The sequence below is a fragment of the Myxine glutinosa genome, chromosome 4 (genome assembly GCF_964187855.1).
Source record: "Myxine glutinosa chromosome 4, kmMyxGlut1.1, whole genome shotgun sequence".
Taxonomy (NCBI): Eukaryota; Metazoa; Chordata; class Myxini; order Myxiniformes; family Myxinidae; genus Myxine; species Myxine glutinosa.
In genome coordinates this window covers 207,279,982-207,296,517 of record NC_136264.1, presented here as the reverse complement: position 1 = coordinate 207,296,517, position 16,536 = coordinate 207,279,982, and the positions used below count along the sequence as shown (strand labels likewise).

The following is a 16,536-nucleotide window of genomic DNA, read 5'->3' as shown; positions in this document are numbered from 1 at the left end:
AACTAACTGAAAACCAAACATATCATGATTTCATCTTTTTCAGTCATTTAAACAATTTCTCCTCGTTTCATTGCCATTTCATCTCAAAATTGGCTATTAATCCTTCATCAAGCCAGCACTTACATGCGGCGTCACGTGATTTCTGGCAGCCAATCGCTGACCACCACCATCCACATTGTGGGCTTCGGGTTTGTGACCGACGGCACTGCTGCCACTTGATTGGTCCTTTGGAAAGGGGCGTGGTGAAAGACGGCTGTCGACAGCCAATCAAGACACAGTCGTGATACAGCTCAGCAAAAATAGTTTAAATCAAAGTTATATAATGTACAATACTGTACAATTAATTTTGCTTTGCCTACCACGAAGTGCGCATTTCCACGGCTTATGATCACAAATGGAGTCATGATTACAACTCTTATGACTGTTTATGGTAGCTGTAACCTTGATTGTGGCTCCAAAATTAAAATTGTTTGTGTGGTCAATTCAAAACACTAGCAACGGTACCCTCCCTGTGGGCGGGGCTTCAATTGGGAGGCCCAAATGAAAAGGCAAAATATCAGAAATTGAAGGCTTTAAAAAAAAAATGTAAACGATTTATATAAACATCCGTTAAATCATATCACACGCAAACCATCAAAATCTAAACAGTACTTGTAGAATTTCAATAAAAGCCACATCACTGTTCATATCGGTAAATATTATTCCATCGTGTTTGGAAAAACTGGAAAATTGGGGAAATTTGAAAAATTGGAAAAAAAATTGGAAAAACAATATCGCCTATTTTACTCCAGGGGGTCCCAGGATTACCCACCCAAAATTTCGTTGCGATCGGTTCAGCCGTTTTTGCGGTACCTGGGAACGGACGGACAGACAGACAGACGGACGGACATTTAGTGAATTATAATAAGACTAGCGGGGTCACCCGTGGGAATCCCACGGGTGACCCCGCAAGTTTGCATTGACGTTCGTCGATGGACTCGTTCGCCCGTCTCATTCGTTTTCTTGCTGCATCCTGTTCAAGTCTGCGTTCTTCATCGATCGTCTCATTCATTTTGGAAATAGAAGTTTCCACGCAGCGCATGAATTGTCACGATCCTCAAGAGGAATTTGTCTCGTAATCATCAAATGATAAATGGCAAGTAAATTATATTGTGGAAAATTAAAGATTTCAAATAAACCTATTTAAAGTGTATTCGCACATAACTAATTTTAAAAAACGAAGAAATATCTCTCGGTAATTTCCTGAAACATATTTTACTTCCGGCTAATAATGTTGAATTAAATAAAAACGAAGAAATATATGTCGGCATCATTGTTGACGTTTTTGTGACGACTGTCATCAAACGAAAAAGTAATATATCTTAACGGAAAAGCAAAAGCGAATTTTTAATATATATCGACACGTTGCCGTCGGTGTCATGTTGGGCGGTGTATGATACACCATGACGCGATTTTTAAAAATATATCTCTGCATTTTCCCGCGTGTGTGGAATGTTCTCAATTATTGCTGACACCGAGTCCAAAACCATCGATAAAAATGAAATCATATGGTGAGTTAGATTGGAGATAAAGGCGTGAGAGAGACTCAATGGCCTTGAAGTTGAAGTTACAGGCGTTTGAGAATTCATTTCGTTCTATAAACGGCAACTTTCATTGGATTTCCTTCCCGTTTTTTTTCAACCGAGTCGAAAACTATGTTAGCGACTGTGAAAAATGAAATGATATATCGAATTTTTAATATGTATCGACACGTTGCCGTCGGTGTCATGTTAGGCGGTGTATGATGCACCATGACGCGATTTTAAAAAATATATCTGCATTTTCCCGCGTGTGTGGAATGTTCTCAATTATTGCTGACACCGACTCTAAAACCATCGATAAAAATGAAATCATATGGTGAGTTAGATTGGAGATAAAGGCGTGAGAGAGACTCAATGGCCTTGAAGTTACAGGCATTTGAGAATTCATTTCGTTCTATAAACGGCAACTTTCATCGGATTTTCTTCTCGTTTTTTTTCAACCGAGTCTAAAACTATGTTAGCGACTGTGAAAAATGAAATGATATATCGAATTTAAAATAGATATCGACACATTGCCGTCGGTGTCATGTTGGGCGGTGTATGATACACCATGACGCGATTTAAAAAAATATATCTCTGCATTTTCCCGCGTGTGTGGAATGTTTGTGGAAAATTAAAGATTTCAAATAAACCTATTTAAAGTGTATGCGCACATAACTAATAAAAAAAACGAAGAAATATCTCTCGGTAATTTCCTGAAACATATTTTACTTCCGGCTAATATGTTGAATGAAATAAAAACGAAGAAATATATGTCGGCATCATTGTTGACGTTTTTGTGACGACTATCATCAAACGAAATAGTAATATATCATAACGGAAAAGCAAAAGCGAATTTTTAATATATATCGACACATTGCCGGCGGTGTCATGTTGGGCGGTGTATGATACACCATGACGCGATTTTAAAAAATATATCTCTGCATTTTCCCGCGTGTGTGGATTGTTCTCAATTATTGCTGACACCGAGTCTAAAAGTAAAACCATCGATAAAAATGAAATCATATGGTGAGTTAGATTGGAGATAAAGGCGTGAGAGAGACTCAATGGCCTTGAAGTTACAGGCCTTTGAGAATTCATTTCGTTCTATAAACGGCAACTTTCATCGGATTTTCTTCCCGTTTTTTTTCAACCGAGTCTAAAACTATGTTAGCGCCTGTGAAAAATGAAATGATTTATCGAATTTGATTTGAAATAAAACTGGGGGAGAGCAAGACACCACGGGCCTACAAAACAGGACTCAAAGCTATGCGAGTTAATAAAATGGTGGATATTTGTTTATAGCCACTCCCAGAATGGGTGGAGCTATGGGTGGAGCTACTCTGCAAACCGAGTAAGCCACACCCCGGACAGACACCCAACAGATAGACAGACAGACAGACAGAATCATCTACGGCTATTATCTATCTACTAGCGGGGTCACCCGTGGGATTCCCACGGGTGACCCCGCAAGTTTGCATTGACGTTCGTCGATGGACTCGTTCGCCCGTCTCATTCGTTTTCTTGCTGCATCCTGTTCAAGTCTGCGTTCTTCATCGATCGTCTCATTCATTTTGGAAATAGAAGTTTCCACGCAGCGCATGAATTGTCACGATCCTCAAGAGGAATTTGTCTCGTAATCATCAAATGATAAATGGCAAGTAAATTATATTGTGGAAAATTAAAGATTTCAAATAAACCTATTTAAAGTGTATTCGCACATAACTAATTTTAAAAAACGAAGAAATATCTCTCGGTAATTTCCTGAAACATATTTTACTTCCGGCTAATAATGTTGAATTAAATAAAAACGAAGAAATATATGTCGGCATCATTGTTGACGTTTTTGTGACGACTGTCATCAAACGAAAAAGTAATATATCTTAACGGAAAAGCAAAAGCGAATTTTTAATATATATCGACACGTTGCCGTCGGTGTCATGTTGGGCGGTGTATGATACACCATGACGCGATTTTTAAAAATATATCTCTGCATTTTCCCGCGTGTGTGGAATGTTCTCAATTATTGCTGACACCGAGTCCAAAACCATCGATAAAAATGAAATCATATGGTGAGTTAGATTGGAGATAAAGGCGTGAGAGAGACTCAATGGCCTTGAAGTTGAAGTTACAGGCGTTTGAGAATTCATTTCGTTCTATAAACGGCAACTTTCATTGGATTTCCTTCCCGTTTTTTTTCAACCGAGTCGAAAACTATGTTAGCGACTGTGAAAAATGAAATGATATATCGAATTTTTAATATGTATCGACACGTTGCCGTCGGTGTCATGTTAGGCGGTGTATGATACACCATGACGCGATTTAAAAAAATATATCTGCATTTTCCCGCGTGTGTGGAATGTTCTCAATTATTGCTGACACCGACTCTAAAACCATCGATAAAAATGAAATCATATGGTGAGTTAGATTGGAGATAAAGGCGTGAGAGAGACTCAATGGCCTTGAAGTTACAGGCATTTGAGAATTCATTTCGTTCTATAAACGGCAACTTTCATCGGATTTTCTTCTCGTTTTTTTTCAACCGAGTCTAAAACTATGTTAGCGACTGTGAAAAATGAAATGATATATCGAATTTAAAATAGATATCGACACATTGCCGTCGGTGTCATGTTGGGCGGTGTATGATACACCATGACGCGATTTTAAAAAATATATCTCTGCATTTTCCCGCGTGTGTGGAATGTTTGTGGAAAATTAAAGATTTCAAATAAACCTATTTAAAGTGTATGCGCACATAACTAATAAAAAAAACGAAGAAATATCTCTCGGTAATTTCCTGAAACATATTTTACTTCCGGCTAATATGTTGAATGAAATAAAAACGAAGAAATATATGTCGGCATCATTGTTGACGTTTTTGTGACGACTATCATCAAACGAAATAGTAATATATCATAACGGAAAAGCAAAAGCGAATTTTTAATATATATCGACACATTGCCGGCGGTGTCATGTTGGGCGGTGTATGATACACCATGACGCGATTTTAAAAAATATATCTCTGCATTTTCCCGCGTGTGTGGATTGTTCTCAATTATTGCTGACACCGAGTCTAAAAGTAAAACCATCGATAAAAATGAAATCATATGGTGAGTTAGATTGGAGATAAAGGCGTGAGAGAGACTCAATGGCCTTGAAGTTACAGGCCTTTGAGAATTCATTTCGTTCTATAAACGGCAACTTTCATCGGATTTTCTTCCCGTTTTTTTTCAACCGAGTCTAAAACTATGTTAGCGACTGTGAAAAATGAAATGATTTATCGAATTTGATTTGAAATAAAACTGGGGGAGAGCAAGACACCACGGGCCTACAAAACAGGACTCAAAGCTATGCGAGTTAATAAAATGGTGGATATTTGTTTATAGCCACTCCCAGAATGGGTGGAGCTATGGGTGGAGCTACTCTGCAAACCGAGTAAGCCACACCCCGGACAGACACCCAACAGATAGACAGACAGACAGACAGAATCATCTACGGCTATTATAATATAGATAATTCCAGTAATCTCTGTACGTCTGTACGTCTGTACGTTTGTCTGTGACCGCTGTTTCTCGACAACTACCGGTCCGATATACTTGAAACTTGCCAGGTATATTGCTGGGGACCCGAGGATGTGCCTTTTCAAGGTTTGAAATTAATCGGACAAGTACTTACCGAGCTATGGCGATTTAGCCGTTCGCCGTTCGCTTTGCCGTTGCGAATGGACCAAACCATTCATGTAAATAGAGGGGGGGGGGGGGGGGGTTCTGTGGTCGTTCGCTTTGGCTTTGCGAATGGACCAAACCATTCATGTAAATAGAGGGGGGGGTTCTGTGGTCGTTCGCTTTGGCTTTGCGAATGGACCAAACCATTCATGTAAATAGAGGGGGGGGTTCTGTGGTCGTTGCGAATGGACCAAACCATTCACATCGAATCATCGAATCACATCGAATGGACCAAACCGTTCGCTTTGGACCAAACCATTGCATGTAAATAGAGGGGGGGGGTTCTGTGGTCGTTGCGAATGGACCAAACCATTTCATGTAAATAGAGGGGGGGGGGGGATATAATTTTAGATATATATATAGTACGGGCATTGGCAAGGAACGGGCACCCACGTACGGGCAATGCCCTAGTCTATCTATAATTCCAGTAATCTCTGTCTGTCTGTCTGTACGTTTGTCTGTGACCGCTGTTTCTCGACAACCACGGGTCCGATATACTTTTAACTTGCCAGGTATATTGCTGGGGACCCGAGGATGTGCCTTTTCAAGGTTTCATATTAATCGGACAATTACTTACCGAGCTATGTCCAAAAAACGATTCAACCAATCAGAGAGCAGCGAACGATCGCGTGTGCCGAACGTGGCGGGCACACTCTGCCTCGGATGGCACATTTGAGAGCGTATTCATTTATTTCACGTTTGCAAACTATGTTGGCGTTAAACTATGTTTTACAACTAATAAAAACGAATTTGCGATTCATTCGCTTTCCTGCGCGTTTGTGCACGCGATGGCGATTTCTTTACCAAACTCCGGAAGCCGTTCGCTTTGGACCAAACCATTGCATGTAAATAGAGGGGGGGGATTGTCACCACTCGCAAGCCGTTCGCTTTGGACCAAACCATTTCATGTAAATAGAGGGGGGGGATATAATTTTAGATATAGATATAGTACGGGCATGCCCTAGTATATAACATATAACATCGGGAGCGGTAGACAAGATGGGGAGAGAGGGGGAAGGACACAAACACAACATTTGAGAGCAGGGACCGAGAGACATGGAGACATCGAGAGAACTGTGGGAGGGAGAGGGCTTTGGGCGGGAGGCATGGGAAGGGGGGGGGGGGGGGGTGGGAGAGGTATAAAACATATGGACACTGCCAAGACTTCCAGGTAAGAAGTTGGAATTTCAAACAAGGTGGATCTGGGGTGAATTAGTGGGGGTAGAAAAGATCAAGGTTTTGGATGGGGGAAGATAAGAGATGGTGGTGAACAGCTGTTTTGAAGACCTGGAGGGAGGAGTGTGATTGAAGTGAGTGTGGGAGTTTGTTCCAGAGGCGGGAGAAAAGAGGAATGAAAGAGTGAAGGTGAGCAGAGAGCCGAGATTTCGGCAGTTTAACCATCAGAGGGTGGCTGGCAGATCTTGTGCGACCTGTAGGAATATTTGGGGGACAGAGCACAGAGAGAGCTGGGGGAGCAAGGCCGGAGAGGAGTCGGTAGAAGACAGAAAGACCACCTACCTGCCTGCGGTGAGTGAGTGAAAGGCCCTCAGAGATAGCTTCATCGCGGGAGATTCCAATGATTCTGAAAGCTTTGGATTCAACAGCGTGAAGCCGAGCCAGGTGTGAGGCAGGAGCACCAGCCCATAGGGGAGAACAGTATTCCATTGAGCTGCGGATGAAAGCCTTGTATGTGGTGAGGAGCTCAGGTGTGCCTAGGAAGGACTTCGCACGACGGAGGATGCCCAGTCGGCGACTGGCTTTGGAGGCCAGCTTGGAAATGTGGTTTTCCCAAGAAAGATCATGGCAGATGGTGAGACCCAAAAGCTTGAGCGACAGAACTTCTTGGAGAGGATTGTTGAGAAAGTAGATGGGAGGGTTGTCCAGTCGATCTTTTCGGAGAGACATAGTAAGAGTGTGAGATTTGTCAGGATTGAAAGACATGTTCCACATGTTTGACCAGTCTGTGATTTTGTCCAGGTCTTCAGAGAGTGAGGAGGCTGCAGACTGCCGATCTGAGGGAAGAGGAATGGAGCGGCAGAGAGTGGAGTCATCAGCAAAGAGATACAGAGGATTTTCCCGAGAGTCGGAGAGATCATTGATGAAGACCAGAAAAAGCACAGGGCCCAGCACACTGCCTTGGGGAACTCCAGCCTGAACGGGAAGGGGAGATGAGAGAAACCCATTCAGGGCCACACGTTGACTACGACCAGAGAGGAAGTCTGCAAGCCATGCATGGAGATTTCCATGGATACCATAGGAGGAGAGTTTGGTGAGCAGAGCTGGGTGCCAGACCGTATCGAAGGCACGTGATATGTCAAGGGAGACAGCTCTGATTTCCTGTTTGGCATTGAGGACCTCCATCCATTGTTGAGACAGCAGAAGCAGCATGTCCAGAGTAGAGTGACCTGGTCTGAAACCAAATTGATGATCAGAGATCAAGCCATTGGAGAAGAGGAAAGATTTCATATCCGAAGCAATGATGGATTCCATGACTTTGCTGATAATTGGGAGCAGGCTGATTGGTCTGTAGTTGCAAGGATCTGTTTTTGCACCTTTTTTGTGTAAAGCGGTAATGTTTGCTGATTTCCAGGATGCTGGCAGATGACCTTGAGCAAAGGATAGGGTGAAAAGAACAGAGAGAGGGTGAGATAGAGCGGCAGAGCAGGATTTTAGGACCCGTGGGCTGATGCCATCTGGTCCAGTTGCAGAATCAGAGTCGAGGTTTGACAAAAACTCCTCCACCTTGTCAGGAGAGAAGGTCACAGAGTCCAGGAGCAGTTTGGTTCGACTGGGAAAGGTGGGAACAGAGAGAGATGGGTTTGGGACTAAGGATTTTGAGGCAAACACAGAGTTGAGGCATTCGGCTTTGTCACGTGCGATGTCAACTGTGTGGCCATTTGAGGTAAGGGAGGGGATGGAGGGGGAACAAACACCAGAAACGGATTTGACCAGACGCCACCAGGATTTGGAGGAAGGAGACAGGTTTGAGAGTTCATTCTTGAGTGAGGAGAGATAGTGCTTCCTGGCACTCCTGAGGGTAGACACACACTTGTTCCGAGCTTGGTGGAAGGAACTGAGATTTCCTTCAGTTGGATTAGCCTTCCAAGAGGCAAAGGCAAGTTGTTTCAGGGCAACTGCCTCACCACAAGATTCAGTGTACCATGGACGGGAGGAAGGGTAAGACAACTGAAGGCGAGATGGGATAAATCTGTGCATGAGAGAGATCAGTTTGCTTTGGAAGAATTCCCAGGAAGAATTGATGTCAGAGGCAGTGGAGATGGGAGACCAATCCAGACGATTGATGGCTGCTTGAAGACCGTCCCAGTCGGCCTGAGTGAAATGCCAGACTCGTCGACGCTGAGGAGGCTCTCTGAGAATGGCCAGAGAGATGTCCACTTTGACAAGCACATGATCAGAAGAACCGATTGGAGCAGAAGAAGAGCAGCAGACATTAGCAGGGAAGTTAGTCATAACCAAGTCTAGAAGAGAAGATACTCCATTGGCTGAGATCCGGGTCAGGAAATTGACAGATTGTGTCAATCCCAGTGAGTCACAGAAGTCCTTTGCTGAGGTGCCATGACTGGTGAGAGAGGAACCCACACCCAACCAGGTGGCATGATGACAATTGAAGTCACCACATCTGAGGAAGAGAGAGTTGGGATGAGTGGATAGAAGTTGGTCCATGTTGTCAGACAGTGAAATGTAGATGGAGTCATCACTGTTTGGGGGACGGTACAGAACACATATGAACAAAAGGTGGGAGCGGAGAGGAAGCCGTAGCCAGAGGTACTCCTGGGGGTGAGGAGGAGAGAGGGCAGTGCAAGGAGAGTGAGGAAGAGAGTTTTTGATAAAGATAGCCACCCCACCACCAGGCCGAGGCTCAGGTCTATCATACCGGAGGAGGGAGTAACCAGGAAGAGATATTAAGGAATCAGAGACATCTTGAAGGAGGAAAGTCTCTGTTAAGCAGATCAAGTCTGGATTGTCAGAAGCAACCTGTATGGAGAGATCAGTCAGGTTTGAGCGAAGGCCCCGGATGTTTGAGGTCCATACCGTTAATGAAGAGAGAGGGGGAGCATCGGGTACAGGACAGGGGAGGGGAGGAGTAGGGTAAGATGAAGGATGAGAGGGGGAGGTAGGGAGAGCAGTTGTTAGTGTGTCAGCGATTGCAGAAGAGTTCCAAGAAAGGGAAGGATGAGGAGGATGAAAGGTTTGAAGGTGAAGGGATGAGGCACAGAGAGGGGTTGTTTGAGGGGGGGGGGGCAGAGGAAAGAAGAAGGTTGGGGGGGGTGGAGGTATGAGATAGAAGGGAGACGAAGTGGGGAGGAGGCAGCTTTGAGGAGGAGGGGGGAGGAGGGAGAATTGGAGAGGAATGGTATGGGGGGAGATTTGAATGGGAGGGGTTGGGGGGGAGTTTTGAAGGGGAGGAGTGAGGGGGGAGTTTAGGAGGGGAAGGGCAAGGGGGGAGTTCAGGAGTGGAGGGGTAGGGGGGGAGTTTAAGAGTGGCGGGGCAAGGGGGGAGTTTAGGAGTGTAGGTGCAAGGGGAGGGATTTGGATGGGAGGGGCAAGAGGGGAGTTTAGAAAGTGGATGATTAATGAAAGACGAACATTGAAAACAAATTGGGTTTGTTGTGATTTTCAAGTTAGCAATCCGGTTCAGAATGATGGAGGAGGGATGGAATGAATGTGAATTTAGACCATGTAGTGAGGGAGACGTATAAGATATTGAATTTCTTTTTTTTGAGGTGGAATGAGTTGGAGAGGAAATTGAGAAAAGCCTTTTAAATAGGAAGAAAAACAGCGTGTTGTAAAATACCACTGAGTAAAACACTGAAGGGGAAAGGTTATACATATTTAAATAATATTTAAACAGAACCGTGAACAATCTTATGTGCACAAAAATACCAATGGGGGGAGAGCCGAGAGGGACCACCACGAGTCACGTGAAGGGCAAACGGTGGATGGCAAGGAGTTAATGGGGGCGGGGCGAACAGCACACCTGGACAGAAAATACAGGATGAGTCAACAGTACACGTGGAGAAAGGAAAATAAATGTTTTTGGTTTTTTTTTTGTTTGTTTGGTTTTTGGGGGTGGGGAGGTGGGGATTTAGAACGTTAGACAGAGTATTATGTTCGGGGTAGAAGGGAAAAAAACTAAGAGCCAAGCAAAACACGATTAAGATAACAAACACCGACGGGGGTACAACTACAAGGCCGCACACGAGGAGCAGAACACGATTAAATAATTACAAGTTACAGGAAATTCAAACCAAAAGTAACTATAATCAAAACAATAACGCATGGACGATAAAATAACGAGTTGAAATTTGACAATCTATCTGGGGAAATGGGGGAGAAACACGTGGTCGAAGAACGAACGAACGAACGAATAAGAATGAATAAACGAATGAGAACAGAGAAGGAAATGTTTTTTTTTTGGATTTTTTTGAGTTGTGATTTACACAAGGAAGAGGGCTATGGGGTGAAAAGATTGGGAAAACAGAGAACGAAAGTTATTGGATCACAAAAACACGGACCGCTGAGAGAAAAACAAAGCCTCAAGGTTGTACAGTGTTTACTGTACAACTACAAGGCCTCAAAACACGACCCGAATTAACACGATTTTCAATACAGGTATGAAAGATTTGCACCGAAAATCTTCGTCGCGAGACAATATATACACCATAAAATAAATAGTTATAACGAAAATACAAATGGGAACAATTACTTAACTTCGATTTCGATGGATAGCATGGAGAGCTGAGAATAAACGAACCCTCGCCAGCAAGACCGGAAACCGAATTATCACATTCTTACCTGACATGACCTCTGACCTTTGCCCTCTTGACCCCATAATCTAATCCATTCATGTTTACATTATTTTACATACGTGTACCAAGTTTTATTTAAATCCCTTCAGCTGTTCTCAAAGATCACATTTTTACCTGATATGACCTCTGACCTTTGACCTCTTGACCCCATAATCTAATCCATTCATGTTTACATTATTTTACATACGTGTACCAAGTTTGATTTCAATCCCTTCAGCTGTTCTCAAATATCACATTTTTACCTGACATGACCTCTGACCTCATAATCTAATCCATTTATATTTACATTATTTTACATACTTGTACCAAGTTTGATTTAGTTCCTTTCAGTCGTTTCTAACGGTAACAACAACCTATTACAGACTCTGACCTTTGACCTCTTGATGCAGAAACCTAATCAGTTCATTTTTGCATCATAATATATACTTATACTAAGTTTGGTCAAAATCCCACCAGCGGTTCACAGGTTAGCTCTGTAACATAATAATTTTGAACCTGACATGACCTTTAGCCTTTGAACTCTTGACCCCACAATCAAATCCATTTATCTTTACATTATGATACATACATGTACCAAGTTTGATTTAAATCCCTTCAGCTGTTCTCAAATATCACATTTTTACCTGACATGACCTCTGACCTCTGACCTCTTGACCCCATAATCGAATCCATTTATCTTTACATTATTTTACATACGTGTACCAAGTTTGATTTAAATCCCTTCAGCTGTTCTCAAATATCACATTTTTACCTGACATGACCTCTGACCTCTTGACCCCATAATCTAATCCATTCATGTTTACATTATTTTACATATGTGTACCAAGTTTGATTTAAATCCCTTCAGCTGTTCTCAAATATCACATTTTTACCTGACATGACCTCTGACCTCTTGACCCCATAATCTAATCTATATTATAATAGCCGTAGATGATTCTGTCTGTCTGTCTGTCTATCTGTTGGGTGTCTGTCCGGGGTGTGGCTTACTCGGTTTGCAGAGTAGCTCCACCCATAGCTCCACCCATTCTGGGAGTGGCTATAAACAAATATCCACAATTTTATTAACTCGCATAGCTTTGAGTCCTGTTTTGTAGGCCCGTGGTGTCTTGCTCTCCCCCAGTTTTATTTCAAATCAAATTCGATAAATCATTTCATTTTTCACAGGCGCTAACATAGTTTTAGACTCGGTTGAAAAAAAACGGGAAGAAAATCCGATGAAAGTTGCCGTTTATAGAACGAAATGAATTCTCAAAGGCCTGTAACTTCAAGGCCATTGAGTCTCTCTCACGCCTTTATCTCCAATCTAACTCACCATATGATTTCATTTTTATCGATGGTTTTACTTTTAGACTCGGTGTCAGCAATAATTGAGAACAATCCACACACGCGGGAAAATGCAGAGATATATTTTTTAAAATCGCGTCATGGTGTATCATACACCGCCCAACATGACACCGCCGGCAATGTGTCGATATATATTAAAAATTCGCTTTTGCTTTTCCGTTATGATATATTACTATTTCGTTTGATGATAGTCGTCACAAAAACGTCAACAATGATGCCGACATATATTTCTTCGTTTTTATTTCATTCAACATATTAGCCGGAAGTAAAATATGTTTCAGGAAATTACCGAGAGATATTTCTTCGTTTTTTTTATTAGTTATGTGCGCATACACTTTAAATAGGTTTATTTGAAATCTTTAATTTTCCACAAACATTCCACACACGCGGGAAAATGCAGAGATATATTTTTTAAAATCGCGTCATGGTGTATCATACACCGCCCAACATGACACCGACGGCAATGTGTCGATATCTATTTTAAATTCGATATATCATTTCATTTTTCACAGTCGCTAACATAGTTTTAGACTCGGTTGAAAAAAAACGAGAAGAAAATCCGATGAAAGTTGCCGTTTATAGAACGAAATGAATTCTCAAATGCCTGTAACTTCAAGGCCATTGAGTCTCTCTCACGCCTTTATCTCCAATCTAACTCACCATATGATTTCATTTTTATCGATGGTTTTAGAGTCGGTGTCAGCAATAATTGAGAACATTCCACACACGCGGGAAAATGCAGATATATTTTTTTAAATCGCGTCATGGTGTATCATACACCGCCTAACATGACACCGACGGCAACGTGTCGATACATATTAAAAATTCGATATATCATTTCATTTTTCACAGTCGCTAACATAGTTTTCGACTCGGTTGAAAAAAAACGGGAAGGAAATCCAATGAAAGTTGCCGTTTATAGAACGAAATGAATTCTCAAACGCCTGTAACTTCAACTTCAAGGCCATTGAGTCTCTCTCACGCCTTTATCTCCAATCTAACTCACCATATGATTTCATTTTTATCGATGGTTTTGGACTCGGTGTCAGCAATAATTGAGAACATTCCACACACGCGGGAAAATGCAGAGATATATTTTTAAAAATCGCGTCATGGTGTATCATACACCGCCCAACATGACACCGACGGCAACGTGTCGATATATATTAAAAATTCGCTTTTGCTTTTCCGTTAAGATATATTACTTTTTCGTTTGATGACAGTCGTCACAAAAACGTCAACAATGATGCCGACATATATTTCTTCGTTTTTATTTAATTCAACATTATTAGCCGGAAGTAAAATATGTTTCAGGAAATTACCGAGAGATATTTCTTCGTTTTTTAAAATTAGTTATGTGCGAATACACTTTAAATAGGTTTATTTGAAATCTTTAATTTTCCACAATATAATTTACTTGCCATTTATCATTTGATGATTACGAGACAAATTCCTCTTGAGGATCGTGACAATTCATGCGCTGCGTGGAAACTTCTATTTCCAAAATGAATGAGACGATCGATGAAGAACGCAGACTTGAACAGGATGCAGCAAGAAAACGAATGAGACGGGCGAACGAGTCCATCGACGAACGTCAATGCAAACTTGCGGGGTCACCCGTGGGAATCCCACGGGCATGGATGTGTGTGACATTTCGACATATTGAGTTAGATGCTGCACATTCATTTTTACAAAATGGTTACTGGCAAGTCATCAGATCCAGAAATGGTGTAAAAACCACCGTTTAGAGGCCATTTTTCCCCGCAAAGCGGGGGTTGGCCTTTTCGGGGACCGTGGTAGTTGTTGTTTTTTTGTCCCCTTTTTGAAGCAATGTTTTACGGCCGGATGCCCTTCCTGACGCCAACCCTTTTTGCCGCCTTCAACGACAAACAGGGAATTACCAGTGAACTGGTACTCAATTAGCCGACCTCGGAAGGATGACAGGCTGAGTCAACCCCCCTGGCATTAATTCGGCGATCGACCGAGATTCGAACCCAGGATCCTAAGCCGGCACCCTAGCCGCTAGCCCAACACCAGAAATGGTGTCATGAACACAATTTATTTACGCACAAGCACAAAAGCAAGACGGGCTGATTTCCGATTCCGACGGGCGAGACGGGCCGATTTCCGATTCCGACGGGCCGATTTGGAGCAAGAAAAAGAACGAGACGGGAGAAAAAGGAGAGAAACGAGACGGGGAAAGCCGATTGGAGAGGCGAGTGAGGCGCGATTGGAGAGGAGTGTGCGGCGCGATTGGAGAGGAGTGTGAGGCACGATTGGAGAGGAGTGTGAGGCGTGATTGGAGAGGAGTGTGAGGCACGATTGGAGAGGAGTGATTGGAGGGGAGTGTGAGGCACGATTGGAGAGGAGTGTGAGGCACGATTGGAGAGGAGTGTGAGGCGCGATTGGAGAGGAGTGTGAGGCGCGATTGGAGAGGAGTGTGAGGCGCGATTGGAGAGGCGTGTGAAGGATTGGAGAGGAGAGGAGTGTGAGGGATTGGAGAGGTGAGGGATTGGAAAGGAGAGGGATGTGAGGGTTTGGAGAGGAGAGGAGTGCTAGGTGGAGAGAGGAGAGTGTCAGGTGGAGACAGGAGAGTGTCAGGTGGAGACAGGAGAGTGTCAGGTGGAGAGGAGTGAGGGGTCACATATTATGTGAAATAAATAAATTGTGTTCATCACACCATTTCTGGATCTGATGACTTGCCAGTAACCATTTTGTAAAAATGAATGTGCAGCATATAACTCAATATGTCGAAATGTCACACACATCCATGCCCGTGGGATTCCCACGGGTGACCCCGCTAGTCCATTTATATTTACATTATTTTACATACGTGTACCAAGTTTGATTTAGTTCCTTTCAGTCATTCTTAATGGTAACAACAACCTATTACAGACTCTGACCTTTGACCTCTTGATGCAGAAACCTAATCAGTTCATCTTTGCATCATAATATATACTTATACTATGTTTGGTCAAAATCCCACCAGCGGTTCACAAGTTAGCTCTGTAACATAATAATTTTTACCTGACATGACCTTTAACCTTTGAACTCTTGACCCCACAATCGAATTAGTTAATCTTTACATCATAACACATACTTGTCCAAGTTTGACTAAGATCCCTTCAGCCGTTCTATTATTATCGTAGTAACGAAAACCTATCACGGACGGACGGATGCATGGATGGACAACCCTGAAAACATAATGCCTCCAGTGACTTCGTCGGCAGAGGCATAAAAAGGAGAGGATGATATTGTTACAGATCTCGGACGTCGGCTCTCCCCTTATCAAGGGGGGGGGGGGGGGGGTTAATCCCCTTGTCTTTTTCTCTGGTCGACCCGAGTCCTGGGGGTTATAACGTCCTTCCCGGCACGGCGTTAGATAGGGTTTGTTAGGCCTAGGCTTCACTACTACCTAAGTACTAACGCCGGCCAGAAACGAGGGAATAACTCCCGCTCATACCACAGATATGATGGAAAATGCTTAGCAATCCGCGATCCGAGCTATTAACAATGAGACTAAACCAGATTCTGAGCGGTTCCTATTCGTGCCACGTTTACCCAATGATAGAAAGGACAGATGCGATCGGATGGAGAGGAAACCAGAGTATAGGAAGAACAAAGATGGCTTTATTAATTATTTACAAGAAGGAGAAGAGGAAACGAAAGAATGTACAGGACAGGAAGAAGAAGAAGCAGAACACAGGGCAGTTTTATGGCAGTCTTATTCTAATACCCTAGACAAACGTACACACTCACATGGGGATTGTAGCTGGAGGATGGTCAGGTAGAGGGTCCGGCGATGGGGTCCAGGCTCTGGTCCAGCAGGCGGAAGCTGGCAGGCAGCTCCACGTATATTGGAACGCGTCCGGACAGTTATATAGCGGAGGGAAGCTGGTGTCCTGCGGCGTACGTAATAAATGCACGCTCGTGCCAAACGCCCTCTCTCTAATGTTCTCTTAATCAAAGACAGCGAGTGAGTCCTTAACAAGCGCTGCCGTATCTCTCCAACAAGCACGCCTCCGACAAGTCCTCGAAGTCCTCTCTCATGAGCGCCGCTGAATAAGTCCTCTTAAC

The 16,536-nt window shown here is 43.1% G+C and overlaps 1 protein-coding gene across 1 annotated transcript in view; it reads right to left on the bottom strand.

Annotated features, from left to right (window-relative positions):
• Window positions 1-96: 96 nt before the first annotated feature.
• The window catches only part of LOC137426019 (uncharacterized), a 40,960-nt gene continuing 24,520 nt past the window's right edge, over window positions 97-16,536 (bottom strand). Inside the window, exon 7 of the mRNA XM_078775356.1 lies at window positions 97-253. Coding sequence (XP_078631482.1) covers window positions 97-253 — 157 coding nt within the window. The remainder of the gene's footprint in view (window positions 254-16,536) is intronic.